This window comes from Blastomyces gilchristii (assembly GCF_000003855.2).
Source record: "Blastomyces gilchristii SLH14081 genomic scaffold supercont1.23, whole genome shotgun sequence".
Lineage (NCBI taxonomy): Eukaryota > Fungi > Ascomycota > Eurotiomycetes > Onygenales > Ajellomycetaceae > Blastomyces > Blastomyces gilchristii.
In genome coordinates, this window is record NW_003101659.1 from 544,243 (window position 1) to 567,180 (window position 22,938).

The 22,938-nt window shown below is 48.1% G+C and overlaps 7 protein-coding genes across 10 annotated transcripts; 4 read left to right on the forward strand and 3 right to left on the reverse strand.

The window, feature by feature from the left end:
* Positions 1–90: 90 nt before the first annotated feature.
* Positions 91–3,862, reverse strand: BDBG_08390 (2-isopropylmalate synthase). The gene is made up of 2 exons (XM_002621313.2): positions 1,069–3,862; positions 91–975 (listed from the first exon to the last, which is right to left on the reverse strand). The coding sequence occupies exons 1-2, from the start codon at positions 2,848–2,850 to the stop codon at positions 253–255; spliced, it is 2,505 nt and encodes an 834-aa protein (XP_002621359.1). The 5' UTR covers positions 2,851–3,862; the 3' UTR covers positions 91–252.
* Positions 3,047–6,759, forward strand: BDBG_08391 (DNA-directed RNA polymerase). Its single transcript, XM_002621314.2, has 4 exons — positions 3,047–3,275; positions 3,333–3,450; positions 3,513–5,151; positions 5,248–6,759. Exons 3-4 carry the CDS (start codon positions 5,004–5,006, stop codon positions 6,003–6,005), a joined length of 906 nt encoding a protein of 301 aa, XP_002621360.1. The 5' UTR covers positions 3,047–3,275; positions 3,333–3,450; positions 3,513–5,003; the 3' UTR covers positions 6,006–6,759.
* BDBG_08392 lies at positions 5,953–11,509 on the reverse strand. 4 transcript variants are annotated; one of them, XM_002621315.2, is made up of 6 exons: positions 10,842–11,509; positions 9,833–10,672; positions 9,068–9,758; positions 8,948–9,007; positions 7,135–8,857; positions 6,116–7,000 (listed from the first exon to the last, which is right to left on the reverse strand). In XM_002621315.2, exons 3-6 carry the CDS (start codon positions 9,573–9,575, stop codon positions 6,946–6,948), a joined length of 2,346 nt encoding a protein of 781 aa, XP_002621361.2. In that variant the 5' UTR covers positions 9,576–9,758; positions 9,833–10,672; positions 10,842–11,509; the 3' UTR covers positions 6,116–6,945. The 4 variants fall into 4 exon arrangements, with proteins under 4 accessions (XP_031580723.1, XP_031580724.1, XP_031580722.1 ...); XM_031723539.1 differs by having other exon boundaries at positions 5,953–8,857; positions 9,833–10,143; positions 10,301–11,321; XM_031723540.1 differs by having other exon boundaries at positions 5,953–8,857; positions 9,833–10,940; positions 11,141–11,302.
* On the forward strand, positions 10,316–11,959 carry BDBG_08393 (ADP-ribosylation factor-like 2). Its single transcript, XM_002621316.2, has 6 exons — positions 10,316–10,432; positions 10,495–10,605; positions 10,691–10,707; positions 10,807–10,952; positions 11,019–11,099; positions 11,186–11,959. The coding sequence occupies exons 1-6, from the start codon at positions 10,374–10,376 to the stop codon at positions 11,315–11,317; spliced, it is 546 nt and encodes a 181-aa protein (XP_002621362.1). The 5' UTR covers positions 10,316–10,373; the 3' UTR covers positions 11,318–11,959.
* An 80-nt stretch (positions 11,960–12,039) lies between these two features.
* Positions 12,040–17,976, forward strand: BDBG_08394 (gelsolin repeat protein). The gene is made up of 3 exons (XM_031723542.1): positions 12,040–12,428; positions 12,609–16,992; positions 17,059–17,976. The coding sequence occupies exons 1-3, from the start codon at positions 12,266–12,268 to the stop codon at positions 17,306–17,308; spliced, it is 4,797 nt and encodes a 1,598-aa protein (XP_031580725.1). The 5' UTR covers positions 12,040–12,265; the 3' UTR covers positions 17,309–17,976.
* Positions 17,977–17,995: 19 nt separating this feature from the next.
* On the forward strand, positions 17,996–20,404 carry BDBG_08395 (D-arabinono-1,4-lactone oxidase). Its single transcript, XM_002621318.2, has one exon. It carries the CDS (start codon positions 18,440–18,442, stop codon positions 20,213–20,215), a length of 1,776 nt encoding a protein of 591 aa, XP_002621364.1. The 5' UTR covers positions 17,996–18,439; the 3' UTR covers positions 20,216–20,404.
* A 358-nt stretch (positions 20,405–20,762) lies between these two features.
* Positions 20,763–22,342, reverse strand: BDBG_17742 (uncharacterized protein; the record flags this gene model as incomplete). Its single annotated transcript, XM_031725392.1, has 3 exons — positions 21,965–22,342; positions 21,069–21,336; positions 20,763–20,822 (listed from the first exon to the last, which is right to left on the reverse strand). Exons 1-3 carry the CDS (start codon positions 22,096–22,098, stop codon positions 20,763–20,765), a joined length of 462 nt encoding a protein of 153 aa, XP_031580726.1. The 5' UTR covers positions 22,099–22,342.
* Positions 22,343–22,938: the final 596 nt, after the last annotated feature.

A 22,938-nucleotide genomic window follows, 5' to 3' on the forward strand; every position in this document is an offset into this window, starting at 1 on the left:
CTTCGCCCTGGACAGGGCAGCCAGCAGAGGCCAATACAATATGTCAATTATTGATGTTATATAGGGCAATGTCAGAAAGATTGGAAATCAACCAGGAGATTAAGCCGTAGTAAAGCGAAATAGTATTGTATGATGTAAGACGATATTTGAAAATCAACAAGTGTACATGTAATGTACATGTACAGTACAAAGCTAATGCAAGTAGCTAACATTGATGTTGCCCGCGATCAAAACGGCTCATTGGTTTACAGCTCATCGCCTGGGGGGTTTCCCTCTAGCCTTTGGTTTGGCCTTTCTCTTGCCCTTTTGTCCATCTTTAAGCTTCGCTGGACCCTTAGCCGGGGCCTCACGCTCAGCTTTGCCTTTCTTCCACACTTTCCCTTCTTTCCTTTCGCGGGTGTCGTCAAGTTTCTTTTTATCCTTTCCGCTAAGCTTGCCTTTCTTCTTCTTACTCGGCCCATTCAACTCTTCAAGAGAGCGCTGCTTAGCTTGCAGTTTTTCCTTCTCGGTTTCAAACCAAGTACGTTTGGGCCTGGACATGATCTCCTTCTCGTGGTTGATCAGATTGCTGCCGCGGGTGACTTCCATTTCAGCCTGAGCTAGCTGTTTCTCCTCCTTCTCCTCCTTCAGAATCTCTTTGACCTCTTCCTGCATCTCCTCTACCTTAGCGGCCCACTTGTCCGCTTCTGCTGAGTCAATAGGTCGGCTTACGATCTTGGCTCCCTGTGCTCGACCAGTTTTCACGGCAGCTTTGACAACTTTTCGGTCTGGCTCTGCAGCAAGCGTACATGCACGCCCAGAACGTCCTGCACGCGCCGTACGTCCCACACGGTGAAGGTAAATTTCGTGTGATTGTGGTGCTTCGTAGTTAATAACAGTCTCTACACCTTTGATATCAAGACCTCTGGAGGCGACATCTGTGGCGAGAAGGAAGGAAACCTTGCCATCACGGAAACTTTCAACGCTTTTGATACGCTATTGACTAGTCAGATTCTGTTTCCATGGAATATTGCAAATTGGCAGCAGGAGATTAAAAGAAGAAAAAGAAAAGAAGCAAAAAGAAAATACCTGTTCCTGGCTCATGCTTCCATGTAGTTCCGCAGCTTTAAGGCCCATGAGCCCGAAAATTATGCGCACACGATGCGCTTCCTTTTTGGCCCGGAAAAATATAATAACACGGTCCTTATAAATGGTTTTACAGAGAACCATGAGATAGCCTAACCGTTTGTCTTCTCTGCCCGGCCGTAATCTGACGAATTCCTGTACCAAGGTGCCCACAGTTTGCTTCTTCGCATCCACCATCAACCGTACAGGTCTGTTAAGGCCGACTCGGATGAGTTTGTCAACATTATTTGTCATGGTAGCGGAGAAGAGCATTGTCTGTCGGGATTTGGGAATGGTAGTCAAAATTTCATTCAACTCGTCGGCGAATCCATCTTCCAGCATTCGATCTGCCTCGTCGAGAACAAGGATTTCCAAGGTATCGACTGTGAAACTTGCAGAGTTCCTCATATGATCAATAAATCGGCCAGGGGTAGCAATAATGACGTCGGGTCTCTTTTTCAGGATGTTCTCTTGCTCCCTAAGACTGAAACCTCCAACTAACTGACAGAAGGTGATATCCGTGAATGTTGCAAGTTTTGTAGCCACATTGTAACATTGAACAGCAAGTTCTCGAGTGGGCATCAGAATTGCAACGCGACTGGTCGGGACCTTTCTGGGTCGGTAGAGTAAACGTTCCAAAATAGGGATGATAAATGCACCCGTTTTACCGGACCCCGTGACTGCACCACCGACAACGTCTTTTCCTAGGAGTGCAACTGGTATCGTTTTCTGTTGAATAGGAGTAGGGGTAGTGAAACCAACAGACGTGAGACCTCGTAGGATTGGCCTCGAGAGTGAAAATGCTTGGAAAGATTTTGCAGGCTCTAGGATGCCGTTTGTTAATGCTTTCTCTTCAGGGGCAAAGAAGGCCTTCTGCTTTTCGATTTCAGCAGCATCTTCACTTTCGTCGCCAGAGTCATCGTCTGAGGCAATATCGTCAGGATGTGGCACTGGAGAAGCAACAGAGTCGTGATCGAAATCCACTTCCTCGGAATCCGGTTCAGCTGCTCCCTCAGAGTTTTCAGAGTCGGAGGACTCAACCAAAGCGGATTGGTCACCTTCTTCCTCCTCTGATTCACTTGCGGCTCCCATACCAAATCCATCAGGAGCCAGAAGCTCATCCTCCTCGAAGTCCACAGCATTGGCTGGTTCATCTTCATCCGGCGAATCAATCCCAGTAAACTCATCGCCAGTCTCTTCTTCGGCTTTCTTCCGTTCCTTCGTCTTCTGCTTTTCCAACTTTTGCTTCATCTTCTGTCGCCTGCGGGAAATTATATCATCAATATCCACCGCCTTTTTATTTCCCTTCCCATCAGTTTTAATCCCATATCGCTCATCGAGTCCCCAGCCATCGAAGTCCTCCACGAGATCGGCGTGTGCCGCACCTCCAACATCGAATTCAAAATCGGGGTCCAGGGCCCCATCGTCGTTCTCGTTTGCGTCCTGTTCAGTGTCGGAGTTCGACTTAAGCTCCGCACCATGACCCGGTCGCTGTATTTTCCTATCTTCTTTCTGGGCTTTTTTTGACCTTTTTTTCTGAGTTCCATTGGCCACAACTTCATCATCCCTTTTCCGTTTGGTGCCCAAAGCTTTCAATTTTGATTTCGATGGTTTCGCGGTAACCAGTTCATCATCTCCAGCTTCGTCCAAGTCGACATCCCCATTGGGCAGGGTCGAATTCTCGCCATCTGATAGAGTTAAGATAAAATCATCACCAGAACTTTTTTTACTAGGAATTGGTGCCATTGAATCCGCTTTGAAAGGTCGGCGTTCAATTGCCGTAGTTCAAGAGGGAATTAATAGCAAAAAAACTAAAAGGGAACAAAATTGATAAGTGGAAAGGGAGCTTGAACGAAGGTAGCAACGGCGCAAGATCCATCACTCAAAGTGTTTTGCTTCTTGCTGAAAAATTCCCCAGTTCAAGGCGGTGTGGCGCAGCAGAATATCAGCCCAATTCACGTGACAAAACTTCTGGTCCCTTTCCAACGTCAACATCGTGAAACGACTTGCAACGACGAAAACAGGGCATTGATCTAAGACATAATTATCTACAACTAGAGTGGCCAATCCGGCCGCAAAAGACCAAAATTCTTCCCAAAAAATTTTCAGACTCTAACGTATGTGTAAAGTCTGACTCATCAGGAGCCTGGTATCCTGGAACCCAGGGCGAGGTACAGTACATCCCCCTCTCTTCTTGAGGAGTATCTCACTTATTATTATGCTTGTAGGAATCAAATGGGAAAAATCTGGATGACGTGCGCAGGCATGGATATTTCCAATAAGACCATAGCCGTTTTAATATTGAATCAAGCCTGCGTTAATGTCATCAAGCGACTTTCCGCCATGGTAAATAAGGCAAAAGCAAAATGACAGGGAGTCAGGGCAATGTATTAATTCTTCTGACCAAGTTCTCTTGGGGTTGGCCTTCTTTTAGCTGCTACCAAGTTTGCTATAAACTCTGAAGACGGGATTTGGCTGAGCAGTTCCGAATTCGCACGACCAGCCACGTTTCCGCACTTCCATACTACATTCCCGTCTGGTTTTCACCTCTGGCCTCCCGTTTAACTTGCCTCGAGCGAAGGAAACTGAAGGGTGGATGGAATACTGTGTTTTCCCGGGTGCCATTCCCTTCGTTTTCCCCCTTGCCTTCTAACAAGGGACAAGAACATAATCACCAAGTTAAACGATTTTAGCAGGACATAAACTGCCCACAAGGCGTAACTTATCGACCTCGTCGTTATCACGGCACCAATTCCCGACGAGGCGCTGCGCCTGGAGACGGCTTTCTCACTTTTGAATCCCTGTTAGGGTGACGAAAAGTGAGGTTAGGACATGCTTTCGCTAGGCGTTGTGGCGACAAGGCTGCTTCGCAGGCCTAGACCACGGTAGAGATCCGGGCACTATAAACCCGATTGCAGGGCGGTTGAAACAGCGCCTCCTAGTGTTAATGTGGTAGGGCAAAAAGCCCATTGGTTGATGATATCCTTTAATGTAGTTCCTTCGGTGAAACGCCATATGAAGCTTATTTTTTCAAATGGCCTCATCAGACGGTCTATGTGACGGGGAAGATTGACCCACTGGCCAACCTCCCCCTAGCGGGGTCCCTTCGCAAAGTATCAGACAAAGCGTATTTTCTCTTCTGTCCCCGCCAGAAGAGGTTAATGTGACAGGAAATGGAGAACTATTGGCCAGTACCCCTTGATGAAGGCCTTCGCAAGCATCAGACGAAATTTAGTTTTCTCGACGGACCCCGATACCCTGGGTTCCCATCGTTACGCCCGCATAGCGGAGGGCGACCCGCTTCCGGCAGTTTATCCCTCATCGCTGACCGTTCCATGATATTCGGGCAAATAAGTATTAGTTCAAAGCTTTGCTGTGTCTGGACTTTCCCCTGACCCGAGAAGCTGGTAGGTACGAGCTAAAACCTATACTCATCCTAGATATTCAACCAGGAAGCGGGCCCGTTCAGGGGAAAGCGACCTATCGGTAAAACCCAGGAACAGAGTAATGGGCTTCTAGAATTCAAGATGGTCGTGAGAAAATTGCATCCGGGAGATTTTTGGAGACGATTTGTGGGAAGGAGCCTGTATTCCTTTACTGTGTCCTTCGTTCTGACTTTTTCTCCGCTTCTCTCTCTTTCCACTTTTTTTTTGTCAGTGGATATTTCAGCTGACTATCAGGGATTCAGAAAAGACATAAATAGGGACCTTCATCCCCCTGGAATGTTGAATCCTTTTCATATCACCGTTCTCTGTACCAATTCATCCATTACATTCTTTTCTCTCATTCTTTGAGACTTGGAAGCTGGTTCTTCATTCTCTTTTTGCTGCACATACAATCCTTTCTTTCTTAGGCACATACTTTTCTCGCATTTACTTTATACCTTCCTTCTTGCAAATATGCATTCCCTTAGCCTTCTCACTCTTGTTGTCGCAGCTGGATCTGCATTTGCTCATATTGAAATGAGCTATCCGGCCCCTTTCCGCAGTCGCCATGGCTCCAGCGGGAATGTTGATTACAGCATGACCTCCCCCCTTCTTGCAGATGGTTAGTTGCACATGCCATGCCCAACTTCCATAACTCATCTTCTACTTCAAAGAGGTCTATCTACACCTTTCGCACAATTAACATATTCACTTCTAGGCTCTGACTTCCCCTGCAAGGGATATCATCATGATAGTGCCAGCAAGCCTTCTGCCATATACAAGACTGGCGGGTCTGGAGATATCAAGCTCGAGGGTACCGCCGCTCACGGTGGCGGATCCTGCCAGATCTCCCTCAGCTACGACCAGGGCAATACCTTCAGGGTCATTGAGTCGATCGTTGGTGGCTGCCCGCTGAACAAGCAATATGGCTTCAAGATCCCCTCCAACGCACCAAGTGGAGAAGCTCTCCTCGCATGGACATGGTTCAACAAAATCGGTAACAGAGAAATGTACATGAACTGTGCCCCGGTTCTCATCGAAGGCGGCAGCGGCGATAGAGCCGCCTTTGATAAACTGCCAGAGATCTACATTGCAAACGTCGGCAACGGCAAGACCACTGTCGAGGGCGACGAAGTTAAATTCCCAAACCCCGGTGAAGGTTCGAGTGGGGGTGATGCGCCTCCCAGCGCCCCTTCACCATCGAGTGAAACTCCCTCTGCCAGTTCATCTGCTTCATCTACCCCAGCTGTGCCTGCTCTGGCCCAGCAAGTCGACCCCGATGTCGCCTCTACACTTTTGCCCTCTCCTTCGCCCTCTCCTTCGCCCTCTCCTTCGCCCTCTCCTTCGCCCTCTCCTTCGCCCTCGCCTTCCGCTCTCGCTTCAGGCTCAGGGATCAAGCTCTCAGGTGTTGCCTCGGGTATCGGAGCTACAGGCAGCCTGCCTCTCAGCTGCAGCTGCGACTGTTCTACCTCTTAAATATAGAAGGGGATTAGATGGCTCTAGTGTACGGGAGAGAGGATATCAAGGAGGCTTGCTGTTCTTTTCTTTTCTCTTTTTCTCAGAATTTATGGATGGATTGAATAGCATAGGACACAGATAGATTGCATATTTGAGTCACTCGTTAAGAATAGAATAAATTAGAACATAGATACTTTTTCTATGCCCATTTTCTTTCTTTTACCATTCTAGTTATATCCAGTTATGATTCCGGTTCTTTGCCCCCAGCCCGACCCCTACCGGGCGTCCAGGCCCCCCAACTCCCCCTCCTCCGCCCCACTTCTCTTCTGAGTATTCTTGGCATGAAGAAGACGTGTACTTAGGAGTCAGGACTCGGCTCCCATAGGGCGGAATAAAGTTTTAGTGATAGGAAACCTTGGAATATGTGGGGGTGCTAACACGATTGAATGCAAACATTGCTAAGCGCCAATGACATTTGAAAGATTCAACATGAAGTTTAAAAAAGATGAAACAAGACGCTAATTTTTGAGTTCTCTTTCCTAAGTAATCACATGTTTTTATCCTGGTTCCAGCCTTGTAATACTGAGCAGGCGGGCTACATTTTCCTTCTCCGCCTTCCAACTCCCCGCTGCTTCAACTGAACTCTTTTGGAATGTGAAGAAACAGGACAGGGACAGGGACGGGTTAAAGAGATGTGAATAGAGTAATAACACAAATATACTTCCAAATCGCAAATGTTCAAGTAACATAAAACCACACAAGTATGTTTCGCAGTAGGCTGGCAAGCGCGATGGGATCCAAACAGAGGTCAGGACCCACGAGCCATATAGGAGTACGAGACATGAACTGTAAGAGCGTAGACGATAGTTAAAAGAAGACCGCGAGAATGAAGTTTCATCGAATCGTTTTAGCCGTGAGCGTAGTGATTTGCTTTTTAGTGAAGGTTACAATTCGGGACCTAGGCCTCCTCGGGCATAAACCTGATACTGCGAACCAGATAGCTCGAATTTAACCTAGAAAATTCCCAAAGAAAAGGCAAAAAAAGGGGAAAGATTAGCATGCTGCGTGTCCGTATGGAGCTGAACCGTTTATGTCCAGCCATGTAAGTCAAATATTAAGTACTCTCGTGGAAAATGGGCTCTCTCACAATTTCCCCTCTTTAAGCCCAGTGCCTTTCAATAGGGCCTGTTCCTCAAACCCGAATTTACTCACTAGCCACTCCTTGGTCCATTGGTAATCGCCATCATTGTCCGCAACGTGGTGTAAAATGAATATTAATCTGGCCACTTGCCGATTTTTACCTGCACGGTACACGTCAGCCTGTGCTGCAGCGCAGTCAAAATGATATCCCTGGTTGGGGTAGTAGTCAGGATCGCAGATTTCCAGTAATTTATCAACGAGGCAACTTCCAACGCGTAGGCGACAGTATTTGGGGTCAACGAATAGTTCCAGCTCTGCAGTGTAGCGATGGATGGTCGCTGGGCCTGTGAAGTCGCATGCAAGAATGCAACCGAATATTTCTTCCTCCTCGCCACTCAGGGCGTGACCTAGGCGTGGTTTCTGCTCAACAGCGACGAGGGCTGGGAATTTCTCTCGCTCGCATTCTGCAATGCGCTCCTCCAAACTTTCCAAAGAGAGTGGCTCTAGGTCGACGCAGCGGACAGTGTTTTGAATGTACGAATTGAACAGCTTAAGTAACCCTGGGATATCCTTCGTTTCTATAGGTCGCAAGTACAGATTTAACTTTGGCGTGTGCGGATTCATTTCTATCGCAAGGGGTTGGCGGCATTGCTGACTGAGCTGCATTTGCATAGCCATCTGATTTTTCTTCCATTTAGCTTCTTGTCGTTCCCGTTTCAGCTGAGAATTCCAATTATGAATATAGCCACTAGCCGTCTCGTGCGCATGCGCAGCACTTTGTGGGTCGGCCGGATCAAGGTATGTGATAGGTGACTTTACCGGTGAGTGAAACGTGCCACGTCCACCACTGGAATGATAGTTTGCATCGTTGAACTCTAGGCTGTTTGTATCAACCCAGACGCGATCCAATTCTCCAACTGTCTTCAACCAATTTTTAAACCTATGGGTATATTTCGGACCTGAGTGACTGTCCCAAGGGCGGTGATGCCAGTCGACTACTGACATAGAAAGATTATCACCCCCCGACATGGAGTGATGGTTATTCCTTTGCTCTGAATAATCTGAATTACGTTCAGAGAAAGGGGTACGATATGCAGCTTTATCGGACGAATCACCATTATCTAGCCCTGTATCGCCGGATGAATTCTTACCTGACCGAGAATCATGTAAAGAGGGTGATAATGCTGCAATATCTCGCTTAGCAAGAGCAAGGGAAATTTCCTTGGCGACAGGTGATGTTGGATCATTTCCCTCTCCCTGGCGCGCACGGTCAAGGGGCGAAGGCCCTTCAGCTGCGTGGAGGTCAATGCCACGGAGCTGCTGACCAATCTTCTGTTTTCCTTCTCTCTGAAGGCGCTCCAGTTTGTCGTCGATTTCAGTTTTCTTTAGAGGACCTATTGAAGTCTCGTTGGGTGCATTCAAAATCACTTTGGGTTTCCTGCGCCTCATGTTCGCAAGCTGAGGAGGTTTTGGGGGTCCATGAGATGTCGGTATTTTCTGTATAGCACGTCTAGCACTAAGGAAGCCAGTTCCGCTGGCTATATTCGTGGGACTGGTGTCAGGGCAGTTGGTCGTGGTCGAGCTCCTCTGATTGGAAATTTCGTGTGGATTTTGGACAGGTAGTGCAGGCTGTTGCCTATTTGATGGAGTAGCTGGGGTACCTCGGGCCAGAGGTGATCCTGCTGTGTATTTCTTTTTGTACTGTGGAAGCAGGACTTTATCGGAACCGTCTGAAACCATTTCGTTGTTTTAGTAAATTTCCAATTGCGTTTGAGTTATGCTAGCATACTGAGGATATGTAATGGCGATGGGGCAAATACCTGTGGGAGAAGGGGATAGAACTACCATATCCTGATCCCGCTTCTTGGGAGTAGCGATGGCTAGAGCATAGTTTGTTAGTATGCCGAACACTTTCCCTACTCTTTATGAATTCGCCTCACCTCTCTTCACTTCAGTAATGATATCAGAGTCAGAGGCAGGATGGATTTTCGGAACAAGTGACTGGCGTCGACTGGAGAAATGCCCGGAGCTTGTCACGTCTTCCTTCTTGGGAATAGTTTCCTGGGCATGCTCAGCCGCAACTTTTAAGGGTATGACTGCTATGACAGAGTTGGCAATTCCGATATTTGACTTTGCTAGGCTAGATGTATCTAATCTCTTTGAGGTAGGTGTTTGCAGCCCAGCAGAGGCCTCCGGAGTGTTTTGGGTCTTAATATCGGGAGGGTTGGCAATGGCGACATTGGAACTTTCTTGATGTGTTGGTGTTTGTAAAACAGTGTAGTCCTTCTTGGAGGACAAAGCCCGAGGAGCCTCATTGAGAGATAATCGTATTGCCTGATACCTTGACTGTGAAGTGGCCTGTAATGTTTTGAATGAAGTCAACATTTCACTCCATTCATCAGCGGATGATAGGTGATCCCTGTGATTTGACATCCTGAGTCCCTCCATTGTTGATGTGTTGCCGCGTCTTCCTAAGTCTGGGTGCTTATGTAGGTTACTCGAGGAAGAGTACGATATCCACTTGGGCAGGTTGCTTTATCCCAAGGGCCCTGGAATCAGATGGCAAAACCCTCTACTCCCTGAGGGCCTTGCACTAACTGTCATCAGCCTCAAATGGCTAACAATCACTCCCTATTGATACTCTTTGAGTTAGATAGAGCGGATGCAGTGTTGTAAAGCAAGAGAGTGGCTATGCAGTGATTTACCTGAGCGGCGAAAGAAGTGATAAAGGATGATGGATGTTTTGATGAATCCAATGTAGAAGTTGGAAGATCGTGTAGCTGTGTGTATCAATAGAAAGAAAGACACTGGGGAATATCTTTGAAGTGACAATATCAACTCAATGGAAGAATGAGTATTTCCGATGGCTGGTGGTGCCTGGTTGAAACTGTGAAAGAGTAGACTGTGTCACTGCAGGACATAGAGAGCAAACGCATCACTCTGGAGATGGCGAAATACGAAATATGCTAGACAAATCCAAACAAAGATACAGGCCATCAATTGAACATAAATAAACCTAGCTAAATATTAGGCTGGATTATATGTCTCTATTTTGAAAATGAGACGTTGAGATAGAGATATACGTTTCTGGAGTTCAGGTTGGTTTGGGGGTTGGGTTTGGGCGGGAAATAATTAAGTATTTAATTCTATGAGAGAAATCTCACAATATTTACCTCCGTGAAAAATCCCTTTGACTCTTGCAACATCCAAACGCTAGACAGAGACACCTGCAAAAAGCATGCCAATATGCTTTCTATATTGCGAAAGGCAAGGCTGAAGGACAAGGAAATGAGAATCCTGATGCTGTAAGTCCATTTTCCCTTTGGTTATGCCATGGTTGTGAAGCTTTGCCGCTGATTGACAGAAGAGGGCTTGATAATGCAGGCAAAACAACCATTGTCAAGAGGATTATGAATGAGGATATCACCACTGTTAGCCCAACGCTGGGCTTTATCATCAAATCTATTGATTTCCAAGGGTAGGTATAGTGGTTTGTCATGTTGAGCAGGTTACTTGAATAAACTCCAAGTGGACTGACTGGCCATCTGTTCTATCGAAAATAGGTACAAGTTAAACATATGTAAGTTTTCATCCTGAACTTACGAGCAAGCCAAAAGGGAAAAAAAACAAGATGAAAAAAAATGGAAACTCTAAAACTGGCATATTTTTTCCCATGTAGGGGATGTTGGAGGGCAAAAGACATTGAGGTCGTACTGGAGAAATTATTTCGAAAAAACCGACGCTTTGATCTGGGTGGTTGATGCCACGGATCGCCTCCGAATCGACGACTGCAGAGAGGAACTTGCTGGGCTTCTGCAAGAGGAGGTAAGTTCGAAAATTTTTATCCAGAACACACATTTGATTGGTGGAGCTGACGAAAGATTCAAAAAGCGACTTATGGGCGCTAGCTTGCTTGTCTTTCTGAACAAGATCGATGTCGAAGGGGGCATGGGCAAAGATGATATTCGAGAGGTATGTGTGACCTGGATCCTTTCCTGTGTCGTCTAACTTACATTGATAATATGAATTTGCTGAGATGTGTTTCTACGGGAGGATAGGCGCTACAGCTTGATGCGATCAAGACTCACAAGTGGACAATATTCCCATGCAGTGCAATGACAGGCAGTAACCTGAACGAGGGGCTCGAATGGGTAGTGCAAGATGCGAAGGACAGACTTTTCCTTTACTGATCCATTTATCTTTTTTTGGATACCATTTTTTCGGGAGATGAGACACTTATATTATATTACACAGTACAGCCTTCTAGAGCCGCCCGCTTGGATGCTCGGCTTCAAAGCCTCACCTGCTCAGATCGAGGGGAGAAATTGATGCAACATGTTGCAGAGCGCTTTACTTCGCACGTCAAAACTTTTCAGCCCTCCCGCCGTTTTCGTTCTTCCGTTTCCTATATTTATGACATCCTTCTCTCCGAGAGCCCCTCCCTACCGAAGCTTAAAAAAAGCGCGAACGGAGGAGAACTTTAAATGAACAACCATCACGTTTCCAAAGCTCAGCAAGTTGACAATTATAATCACACCAGAATCAAACTAGCGAACGCATGAGAGCCGTTTCAAAACCAGTTGCCCAGAATTGGCTGCTATCCCTGAAGTCCGACATGGACAACGCGCTGCTAGCTCGTTACAGACCTCTTGAATTTTGTAGTTAACTTATCTGTGATCTGGTTCCTGGCTGGTCTTTTGGTCGGCACGATTCAGGCAGGACCATGGGTTTGCGAGGGGGAAAGTGTATATATATTCTAATCATCCGAACAGCTTGTCCCAGTAGTATTTCTTCTACATAATAATTAACCAGCTTTGGAGCTGTAAACACCATTTATTCTTGTTCCACCAGTTTTAACCCTCCTCTCGGTCCATTGGAAAGTGAACTAGTTAGTTAAGTTAGTTAACTAACTATTTAGCCGCATTATGTAAGACAGTTGACCGAGCAGCATGGACGAACAAGAATGAGGCGGACTATCTTCCTTGGCCCACGACCATAAATTTCCCCAAAAAGACTCAGGATCAAGACCTCGGGACGGAATCCTGTTATTTTCTGATGCCTCGCTGTCCGTATATGGTGCAAGACGGTTCTTGGTTTCCCCCCTCCCTTTGTCGGTTTGCAGGTAGGCAGCGTGAGCCATGGAGCGCGGGACCGAGGCGGGTGGTTCTGAGGATGTCAGCGACTTTCTTGACCGCATCCGTGAGCTGGGCAACAAGCGCGACAAGGAAGACGAAGAGCGCGCTAGAAAGCTAGAAGAAGAGATCATACAAGGCCGGAAAGAAAGACAGGCTAGAAGAGCTGGTATAGTTTGCATTATCCCTATTTCCCTTGCCGCCAGCGCCCCGGTTTTGCGGCTTTATTTATTTACTCGGGAATTGGAATTCCCCTCTCTGCTGAGGGGACACCGACAAAAAAAGACAATCAATAACCCGACATTTTATGATTTCCTGGCTAACAGCTTATGTTTCTATGTCAACGCAGAGCGTGCCCGATCCATATCCCCAACCAAAGACTCCCCCGGCCCCTACAATACTTCCCCTTTGGCAGCAAGCGTGTCTCACTCCTCTCCCATACGCGCACAGTCAATTGAACCCCCGTTAACACTTCTCCCATCCCCACAAAAAGAAACTTCCGATACTACACTCGCAGCGAGGGAAATGGGGGATTCTGATGCGGCCAAAACAGACGATCTGGCGCGTAACTTTGCCAGACTATCAACATCATCACGGCCTTCCTCGCGAGGGTTGACTTGGCAGCAACGGCCTGGCTCTCGAGATATCGATACTGGTACGGTGCCGTTCCCATCCTTCCATTCGCCTAAATCTACTGTCGAAACGCGTTTGGGGTCTACTTCCACACCGGACGCGGATCAAACTCCGTCTCGATCTCACATTGCCCAGTCGCTGGCTTCAAAGGACCCTACCTGGTTTCGACAGACAGCTGAGCGCGGAACTGGATCTCCTGCATATAGACGCGCCCAAGACAGTTCTATGTCGGATGTTTCTATGATGAGCGGGAACACGAGGTTGCCTGGTTTTAGCAGAGAGTCGAAGGTAGACTCTGAGAAGGTAATAAACAACGATTATACCAGTGACCGTTCAGGGTCTCCGTCCAGGGGCAGTTCTGTATATGGCACTAGCAGCCTGGGAAACAGGTACTCCAGCATTTCTTCTGTCTCTACGACTGGTGGATTAGGGTCCCCGGTTCCGCTGTCCAGCACTCAGAGAGTAGAGTCGCGTGCGTCTTTCACTGCAAATGATCCTCACGCAACAGACCGTCTGGCAATGTCCCCGTCTCAAGGTCGGATTGCTGCGGATCGACCCTCTTCTCCAACGAAAGGATTGGGTGGGTTTGTGCAAAGTGCTATGATGAAGCGGTCTGATAGCGTTTCAAAGAGATGGAGCCACCAACAGGGGCGGGGCAGTGTAGCCTCCAAGCCAGTCTCCCAAACACCCACAACTCTACCTAAAGAAGCAAGCGATGAAGTGCCTCATCTTCCAAGTTCACGCCCTGGCTCGAGCCACAGCGAAGCAACAACTATTCGCCAGCAAGGGAGGGGGGATCTGGAACGATCGAAATCACCCAATGATGCTTTCGTGAAACCGTCACTTCCTTCCCAGCCATTGTCGCGATCCGGTTCGATTAGCAATGCGGGAGACAAGCCGTCGGACTTGCCTGCCAGCCCATCAAAAACAATGGATTCGCGGCGATGGAGTCCCACGAAAGCCACTTGGTTGGAGAGTGCGCTAAACAAACCAGATTCTCCCAAGCCTAAACCGCAGTTTCAAGAGGAACCTGAATGGAAGAAAGGGTTAAGTAACAGACTCAGGCAAAACAAAGCTAGTGTCGATTTGGGAAGACCGGGATCTCTAAAATTCTCAGCGCAAAATGAGAACCAACCTCCAACAGAATCGAAAGGTGCCTTATTCCAATCTTCCAGAGAATCTGAAAATCAGGATGCCCTAAACACAGCGAAATCTAGCCACCCAAGGCCACGTAACGCTCTAGAATCCGACAATGGAAGACTACGCATTGACTCAACGGCGAGTGAATCACAGGCTCCTGAAAACCCTCAGCAGCTTGATGGCCTGAAGTCAGGGGCTATCGGTTCTCCCAAACAAAGTAGCGATAGTCCAGCGGTAGCGTCACCTGGAGGCCCTCAAAAGGGGATAGGATCCCTAGGGAAACTGTCAACCGAAGGGATTTCACCGAAACTGAAGCCTTCCACACCTCCCTTAAATGACTTCAGAGCGAACTTGCGCCGTCGCGAAATAGCAGACGAAGCTTCCAACAAAGATGAGCCGGAGTTCAAGAATGTTTTTGGAAAGCTAAGGAGGACCGAAACGAAAAACTATGTCGCACCCGACGTATTGAAAGATAACATTCTACGAGGCAAAGCCGGCCTGAACGCAACAGGAGGACCGAAAAGGTCTGATAAAGTGGACGAATTCAAGGAAAGTATTCTTAAACAGAAAGAGGCAATGAAAGCTGGTGGAGGTTCGATCCGACGCCCAACTATTGGAGATAGCAGGTCTCCTTCCCCGGACAAACCGTCGCCTGAGATCCCGGAGGCCATTGCAAGGCGGAGAGCCATGACAAAGTCCAGAAGTGGAAGTATTATTCCTAACTTTTCGGGGAACGGCACACTCTTGAATCCAGCCGAACAGCCCAAAGCTGGAAGTCCTTCAAGAGAAGTAAAGCTGGCCGGAGCCGTTGGGTCGGACATTCAAGGCCGTGCCAGTAATGTCGTCCCTGCTGCTACCCCGGGCTTCCAATCCCCTACCTCAAAACCTTCGGAAAACAGCCTAGAAGGTGGAAAACCTGAGCTAGGCAAGCGCTCACCAAATTTATCATCTGGAAAATTCGATGTTACCACCGCAAAACTAGATCAGAAGACTGATTTTTCGCTGCCACATTCGACGACGACGGAATCGAATAGCGGCCGGGTCAGTCCTGACCGGTCCTCAAAAGTGTCAAGTTTTGCGTCCACGTACGATCATAGTGCTAGTCAAGGGAAACCCAGCGCCCCACGTGCACGTTCTGGTACGGGGAAACTTGCTGATAGGTTGAACCCTGCTTTAGCAGGCCTCTTATCCCGCGGACCTCCTTCTAGCAACGGGTCATCTAGCGGTTCGAATGATAAACCATCACTGCCAACATCCTTACATTCTGGGTCGTCTGAGCCATCTACACCAGGGAAGTTGACGCACACCACAAAAGGTCGAGCAAAGGGACCGAAAAGAAGGCTACCACAGTCTGCAAAGCCTGAACCGAAAGCACAGCAGAATGAAGATAAAACACCCTCAAAAGTCGAAGTAACGACATCGTGGCGATTGCCTGATGCCAACTCTAGTGGTGATAAATTCGGCCTGGATGCTTCACCTACCAAAGAAGATGTGAGATCATTACTCAGAGGGTTCCCGTCGAGCAGGGGGGAGTCGGACGTGGCTAATGTACTCTTCACACCAAGTGAACTGAAACAAACCAAAGATAAACCACTGGTATCCTCGAAGTCTCCTGATCTTAGAAAGTTTACTCCTACTGGCAATGGTCCTCAAAGAACCGATTCAGAAAACGACGGGACTGAGCCCAAGTTGGAATTACTTTCTTCGAAAAAATACGTGGAGGTCGACTCTCTTCCCCCTACCCCAACTCCACGAAGAACCACTTCCAGTGACAGTTTCAAGTCTGAGGGAAAGCCAAGTCCACCTCCCAAACCTGCTGCGATTTCACCCCCAGCAGCAAATTCTCTAGGCCAAAAGAGTCTTCCTCCCTTCCCACCAGAACGTATTGACTCCCCTCCTGTACCTCCGAAACATTCTAGCCCCACGCTTGCTAGACAAAAGTCAACCTTGATTGGCTCTAAAATATCGCCATTCCCCGAGTCATCGGAAGCAGTTAATGTCTTTTCAAGTTTCTTCGACGCTATGCCAAAAGCAAGTGATAAAGTTGAAGTCGACCCTCAGTCGGTATTAATGTCACGACCGGATGTATATCCCAAAATCAGCACAATATCGAAGCAAATATGGGAGATCACTGGCGATGGGAAGCGGAAGGATCTTCCAGCTAACCAAGGGTATATACTCTTTGAACAAAGCATGTATCTATGCGTGCATGTTTTCGATGTAGCAGGGGGTTCTAAAACCACTCAAGTTCATCTTTGGTGCGGCGACGAAGTAGCTGAGGCGGCCATTGAGGACGCACAGCTATTTGCTCGCAAGGTTGCCCGGGAAAATAGCTGTAAGCTTGAGCTCGTCAAGCAAGGAAAAGAGGCGCCAAGTTTCATTCAAGCTCTCGGCGGCATTATCATCACGCGTCGTGGCTCGGGGAGTCGCACCAATTCTTCTGCAATGTATATGCTCTGTGGCCGCCGACATATGGGCCAGATTGCCTTTGATGAAGTCGATCTGGCCGCTTCGAGTCTATGTTCCGGCTATCCGTACCTAATCTCTGCTAAATTCGGCAAGCTGTACCTCTGGCAAGGTCGTGGAAGTACAGCTGATGAGCTGGGCTGCGCCAGACTTATAGGTATGGACCTGGGCTTAACAGGTGAAATCGAGGAAGTCATTGAAGGCAAGGAACCACCGGGATTCTTCGAGACCTTTCCGGACACTTTCCAACCAACCGCGGGTCAAACGGCAGATCATTGGAAATTGAAGCCCACGAACGGGAAATATTGCTGCCGACTTTACCGCATAGACTATGAACTTGGGCAGAGGTTTGGATCTGGCTTTTGGAGTCGTCGCGGGACCTCGTCGCCCGTAACGAGGCCGAATGATATTGTGCAGGAAATCGAACCGTTCTGCCAGCGCGATCTCGACCCCAATTACATTCACATCTTGGATACCTTCTTTGAGATTTTTGTGTAAGTAGAACCCGTATTCCTCAATTCTGGAACCTTTTTACCGTTCCATTTACTTACTCTTTGTAGTATTGTTGGAGATCGAGCCCACGCGCGATCCGCAGAATTCGCCTCCGCATTGATATTCGCGCAGGAATACAGCATCATGGCTGTATCTCTGCAAGACCGGCCATTCCTGCCCAACAGCAGCGTCGTGATTTACGGACTTCCAAACGAATGTAAGCGGGCATTCAGAAAGTGGGAAGATCGGGGCATGGTATCTCCAAGAAAGACGCCAACCGTTATACCCCTTAATGCTGCTATAGAAGCGATTCGGTGATTTTATATTTGTTTTCTTCACTCTGCTTGCCGTTTTGGAGGAGGTTGATCAGCTAGCCTCCTCCTCATTATGGACTTGTTTTTTGTTTATTTAATCCATTTTCTTGCATTAATTTCCATAGCGGAGCTCGTTTTCATGTCTTTTTTTGTCTCTTGATTTTGATGTGATCTTGGTGCTACATTCTCTGTCCTCTATTCTCTTTTCTTTTCTTGTCTGACTTTTGCTTCTCTGGTTGGTTGGCTGTTTCCTGTTATACAATAATGTGCATGACAGCGTGTAAGAGGGATCCCCCTCTTTCTGGCTGATCTCAGATCTCAGCTTTTTCGGATCTGTGTAAAAAGGTTGATGCATTGCATTGGTGTTTGTTAGGGTGCGGGGAGGTGGTTGGGTTGAGGACCCTGGCGAGGGGCTGTTTCTTCTCATGTAAAAATTAAGAGACGACTTCTATACATACGACATGTATCGCTATATTGTTAATCGCATTATGAACAATACACGCTTCTCCTGAGAGTGAGGTAGTACGGAGTACATGCTCTGGGGCTTATGGCTTGATATCAACCTTTGCTAGTTGCATAGCAGGCGGAACAATGCATTAGGTGCAATGCCACAGCGGAAGAAGGAAAATAAATCATGTGAATATGAAAGAAATATGAAGTATCACAACCATAAGTGCATCTTTTTTTTCTTTTTGCCCGTTATGTTTCTGCTCGTTTTGGCGTTGCTAGGCAGGCCTCACTAAATCTTTGTAAACGCCTCGGCGAGCTTCGGTTCCGAACTTCATCAGTGACAACATCCACACGCAGGCAGAGAGCTAGACCCTCTCACGCACAACAAGCCTACAAGACAGCTAGTATATCCAGTCCTCAGAGGGCTAGGACGACGAAAGTGCGCATACTGTGACCCTGCCAAAGAGTTAACTACTGCGGGCGCGTTGCCACAACTTCACTTCCGCTATCCAACCCCATGCGCTGGAGCGGCAAGCCTTCAGCAGCCAACGTCTAATCACATCACACAATATCACAAGAAAATCCACTCTAAGGCCACACAATACGTTATTCCTATCACGATCGAATTCCCCGACTCCTTTGCTACGCCGATCGTGATTGCGTTGATCTAATAGACAAGCCCACCATGGACCCCCACATCGCCCATGAGCTCTCAAAACTTGACCCCGCCATCCCCTTCCGCGCCTCATCCTCCCACCTGCATCACACATGGGCAAAGACATTCTACTGGCGCCCAGAACTCTACATACAACCTGAATCAGTTCCAGAGCTTCAAAAAGTTGTCACGCTCGCTCGCCGGTGTCGCCGCCGACTGGTCACAGTCGGAAGCGCACACTCGCCATCAGACCTCACCTGCACCTCCGCCTGGCTCATCAACCTCGACAATTTCCGCCGTATCCTCTCCTTCTCGCGCGACACGGGAATTGTGACAGTCGAGGCGGGCATACGACTGCGTGATCTTGGTGTCGAGCTGGAGAAATATGACCTCACGCTGCCAAATCTAGGTAGCATTGACGAGCAGAGTATTGCCGGCGTGATCTCGACGGGGACCCATGGCAGCTCATTGAGATACGGACTGCTGTCACAGTCCGTGCTGGCGCTGAACATTCTCCTAGCTAACGGGCAGGTGGTGCGCTGTAGTGCTGAGAGCAATGTGGAGCTCTTCCGCGCCGCCCTCTTGTCGCTAGGCGCAATCGGCATCATTACGGAAATGACACTGCAGACGGTACCAAGCTTTAAAATAGCATGGCAGCAATCTGTACAGAAGTTACCACAAGTACTAGAATCGTGGGATAAGGGTCTCTGGACATCTTCGGAGTATGTGCGCGTCTGGTGGTTGCCGTATTGGAAGCGGGCGATCGTCTGGCGCGCGGATAAAACGGAACTACCCCTCCGCCAGCCACCAGCCAACTTCTACGGCGGCCGTGTTGGTAATTTTATTTACCATAGTTTATTATATCTCTCCAATTATTGTCCGCGAATTCTCCCCTGGGTCGAATGGTTTGTTTTCGGTATGCAATATGGTTTTAGGGCTGGTAAACTGACCGCTTCGGCTGTGGAGCCTGGTCGAACAGGCCTGCTCATGAACTGCCTGTACTCCCAGTTCGTCAATGAGTGGGCACTACCATTAGAAAAGGGACCAGAAGCTATCACTCGACTTTCAGCCTGGCTAAATGGTGATGCGGCTACTGCCCAGATCCCATTCAGCTCCGAAGGGCTCTGGGTGCATGCTCCCATTGAAGTGCGCGTCTCTGATACATCCAAAGCCAACACGCCACGCCCTTATCTGGACCCAACCTGCGTATCGGGACCCACACTATTTCTCAATGCGACTCTTTACCGCCCGCACCTGCGGGACCCGCCCTGTACGGCCAGGTACTACGAGGCGTTCGAATGGTTAATGCGAGAGATGGGTGGACGTCCGCATTGGGCCAAAAACTTCAGTTCCGGTACTGGGCAGAAGGAAATAAGCCAAATGTACGGGCGCGATCTAGAAGAGTGGTTAAGAGTGCGCAAGTCGGCTGACCTGGATGGGATGTTCTTGGGTGGATGGCATCTGAGGAATTTATTTCCTCCGCCGTCTGAAGATGCGGATGATGAAGATGGAGGCAACTCATTCTGGCTTGCGGAGCGGGAAAAGTCGCGACAGAAACTTAAGGGTGTTCGTGGTGCTGGGGATGCATTTGAATATATTGGCGACAGGAAATGGGCGGATGATCCTTCATCTAAAGCAGCCTCTAGCACTGGTGAGCACCGACAGACTAAAAGCACGTTGGTCGCTGAGAAAGATCATAACGAGGGTCCGCTTGACCCGCCCAGCCCACCGACGACAGCGGCGAGTGAGGAGAGCTTTGATCATCTAGCTCATGGGGAAGCTAGTGTCATGCTCGAGCAGAGTTAGCAGTTGCTTCGCTGGCTAGCTTTTTACTCTTTTGATAACTTGGCTGGGATTTGTAGCTAGCTACCTTAGATGGGCGTCATGTTACTAACATTATGTTCCTACTTGATATAACTTACTGTACGGAGTACATGTGCACTAAGCTCTCCCCGCTGTTGTTTTCTCTTTTATATATATATATATATATATATTTTTTTTTTTTTTTTTTTTTTTTTTTTCCGTTCGTTGGATTCTAACTAGTTGAACAGGCGCCAGGGCAAGTAGTTTTCACAATATGAAATATCTCATTACCTCCAAACAAGCTTCCTCGTAGACTAAAGGGGGATGTCTGTACTCCTATAAACGCCCGTCTCTCCCCACTACTACCAACCCTATAATTGTCTCTCCACCTTTCCATCCGTCCTTCTCTCAACCCAATTTCTCCGTAAATGGACATCATTAGATGTAGTGAAGTTACATGTTGACGTGGACGGCGCCAACAGGTCGAGCTGTTTTCCTCCGCTTAAGTGGACTTTGAGTTGGGCACCGAACCAAGGAATGTATGTAGTAATCAATACATCAGTTCCTCAACTGATGGCGTGATGCCCAGGTGAGTGTGGTAATTTTCCTCCTTTTAGTTAATGAACTAAGTAGTGAGCTGCGGCCGACTTTGGATTTAAGTTCCGCTACTCGGTTTAGCCCCCTCCGTTGGTTTGGTATCTGGGATCCTTTAATCCTGTAGCTGCCGGAAAATGGAACACTTTGACGCAAATAATAGTTCCATCTCATAAACGAATAGACTCCTGCCATTACCGTTCGACTGTTTCATGTCTGCATGGCCTTGGTTACGCGAGTGAAAACCCCCACGTTTACTTACCTGCATGTTTCCTGTGGAGTGGAGGACAAATCTCAGCAGCACAACCCTCCTTTTTCCTGGACGTCCCTCCGTTCCTCGTTTGCCGATTTTGCGCCTCATCCATCTCCAATTCGACAAATCGATGAAATGTAGGCTTCCAAAAACACCGAAATGATCGTGTTTACAACGTAAGTAGCCAGGGCCTATGGTCCTAAACCTCTCTTCATTCCAGTCATCAGTTCTGCTTTTCTGATACTGCTTCCTCTGGCGCCATGGCGTCCCGATCCTCCTAAGTAAGAGGGACCAAGAAAAGCCATATAAAAAGCAAATAAAACGACAAGAGGCGAGGACTGTATCGCGTGCTGGCAAGTGCGGAATTTAACTTTGCAAGGTCACGGATAGAAAGGTGGTTCGACAACCGATGGTCGAAGCTGTCTGGTCGATCATAGCGTCTGCATCTTCTCATTAACCGTTGCTCCTATCTCGTGACGCCTTTTGTTGTCGCCTATCGTGTTTTACCTTTTGCTCTTCACTCTTTCCTTGGATGCAAAAATCCTCTGTGGCTTTTTTCTGTTCGGGACATCTAGCGCTGGAGGTAACGCATGAAATAAGATCTTTTAAGTCGAGGATGAAGATTGTTTACATGCTGCTGCAAAACATGTACTGCGGGACATCTCCAAAGCATATCATCCATGATCTCCCCAACAAGGCAAGAAGAGAGCGGAGATCCTGCAGGGTTAGATTTGTCGGTTACCAGTAGGAGAGCTACCAAAGCTAAAACAAAATAAGGCTCGCAAAGAAAAACGGGGCCTTCGCTGTCCTTGGTAGTTAGCTCCAATCGTATGCACAGGACAAAAACCGGCGGCCCGCTCGCGGGGTAATGCGTTTAAAGGGCATTTGCGCCAGGTTAACCGCACCACCTCGGTCTCTCGAATATGAAGAACTCGTTCCCGTGGATTTCTGCAACCGCTGAAGGTAGGCCGAGAATGTCACTAGAATTCAGTTTTGTTTGGCACATGCGGCTCATGATGAAAGCTCCCATCCTAGTCATAGATCATACACTTCAGATTTATGAATTAATTCCCCGAGGCAACGGGTTACAGGAGGATTTGGGGAAGGAGTGTACCGGGTATAGAAAGATGCCCCCTCTTCCTCCCTACTTTTCTGTCAGAACAACCAACACGCTCTGTTTGACATGGGTGTCGGCACTGGATGCCATCCTTGAGCATGCACACTAAATTAGCAGCCTCGCCGTGTTGTTGTTCAGATTAACTCTGTTGGGGCCACTCTAATCCCTCGCATATTGGACGCAGACAGGGGGAAGGGAGAGGGGGGGGAGAAAAAAGAAATAAAATCCAACTTGAATCCGGAAGGCTTCCTAACAGTTCATTTGTATCGATATCGCGCAGGGATGCAAGTGCATGCCAAGCGCCTTTAGAACGCGAACGAGGCGGCATGAACTGTTGGAGAAAGGCGCCACGGAGGGACACGGAAACAATACTTCTAACCAGGCTGCGTAGTGATGAATGGACTAAGAGTCTTATCCTATCTGCTCAGCCGAATGCTGCGTTTATATGACGACATTAGAGAGACACGGCCGAAAACTATTTTCCATGTAGCTTATGCAGCTAGCCGCTCTAAGAACGGCGACAGATAGTACCTTCATGTCAGCCCTGATGTAAATTTCACTCGAGAAGACCAAATTTATGAGGGTAAACAGGGCGTTAACGCCTTTTCCGTTCTCGGATATTCACATCGATCAACAGCCCGCCTTGGGGAGGAATATAGTTACTCGTCCTTCTGTACCAGAAACCAGAGGTGTATGCATATACGTACAGCATGCACGTTGAGTTGCAGGTGTAAGCCTGAACTGAGATGTCGTATTCCCAAT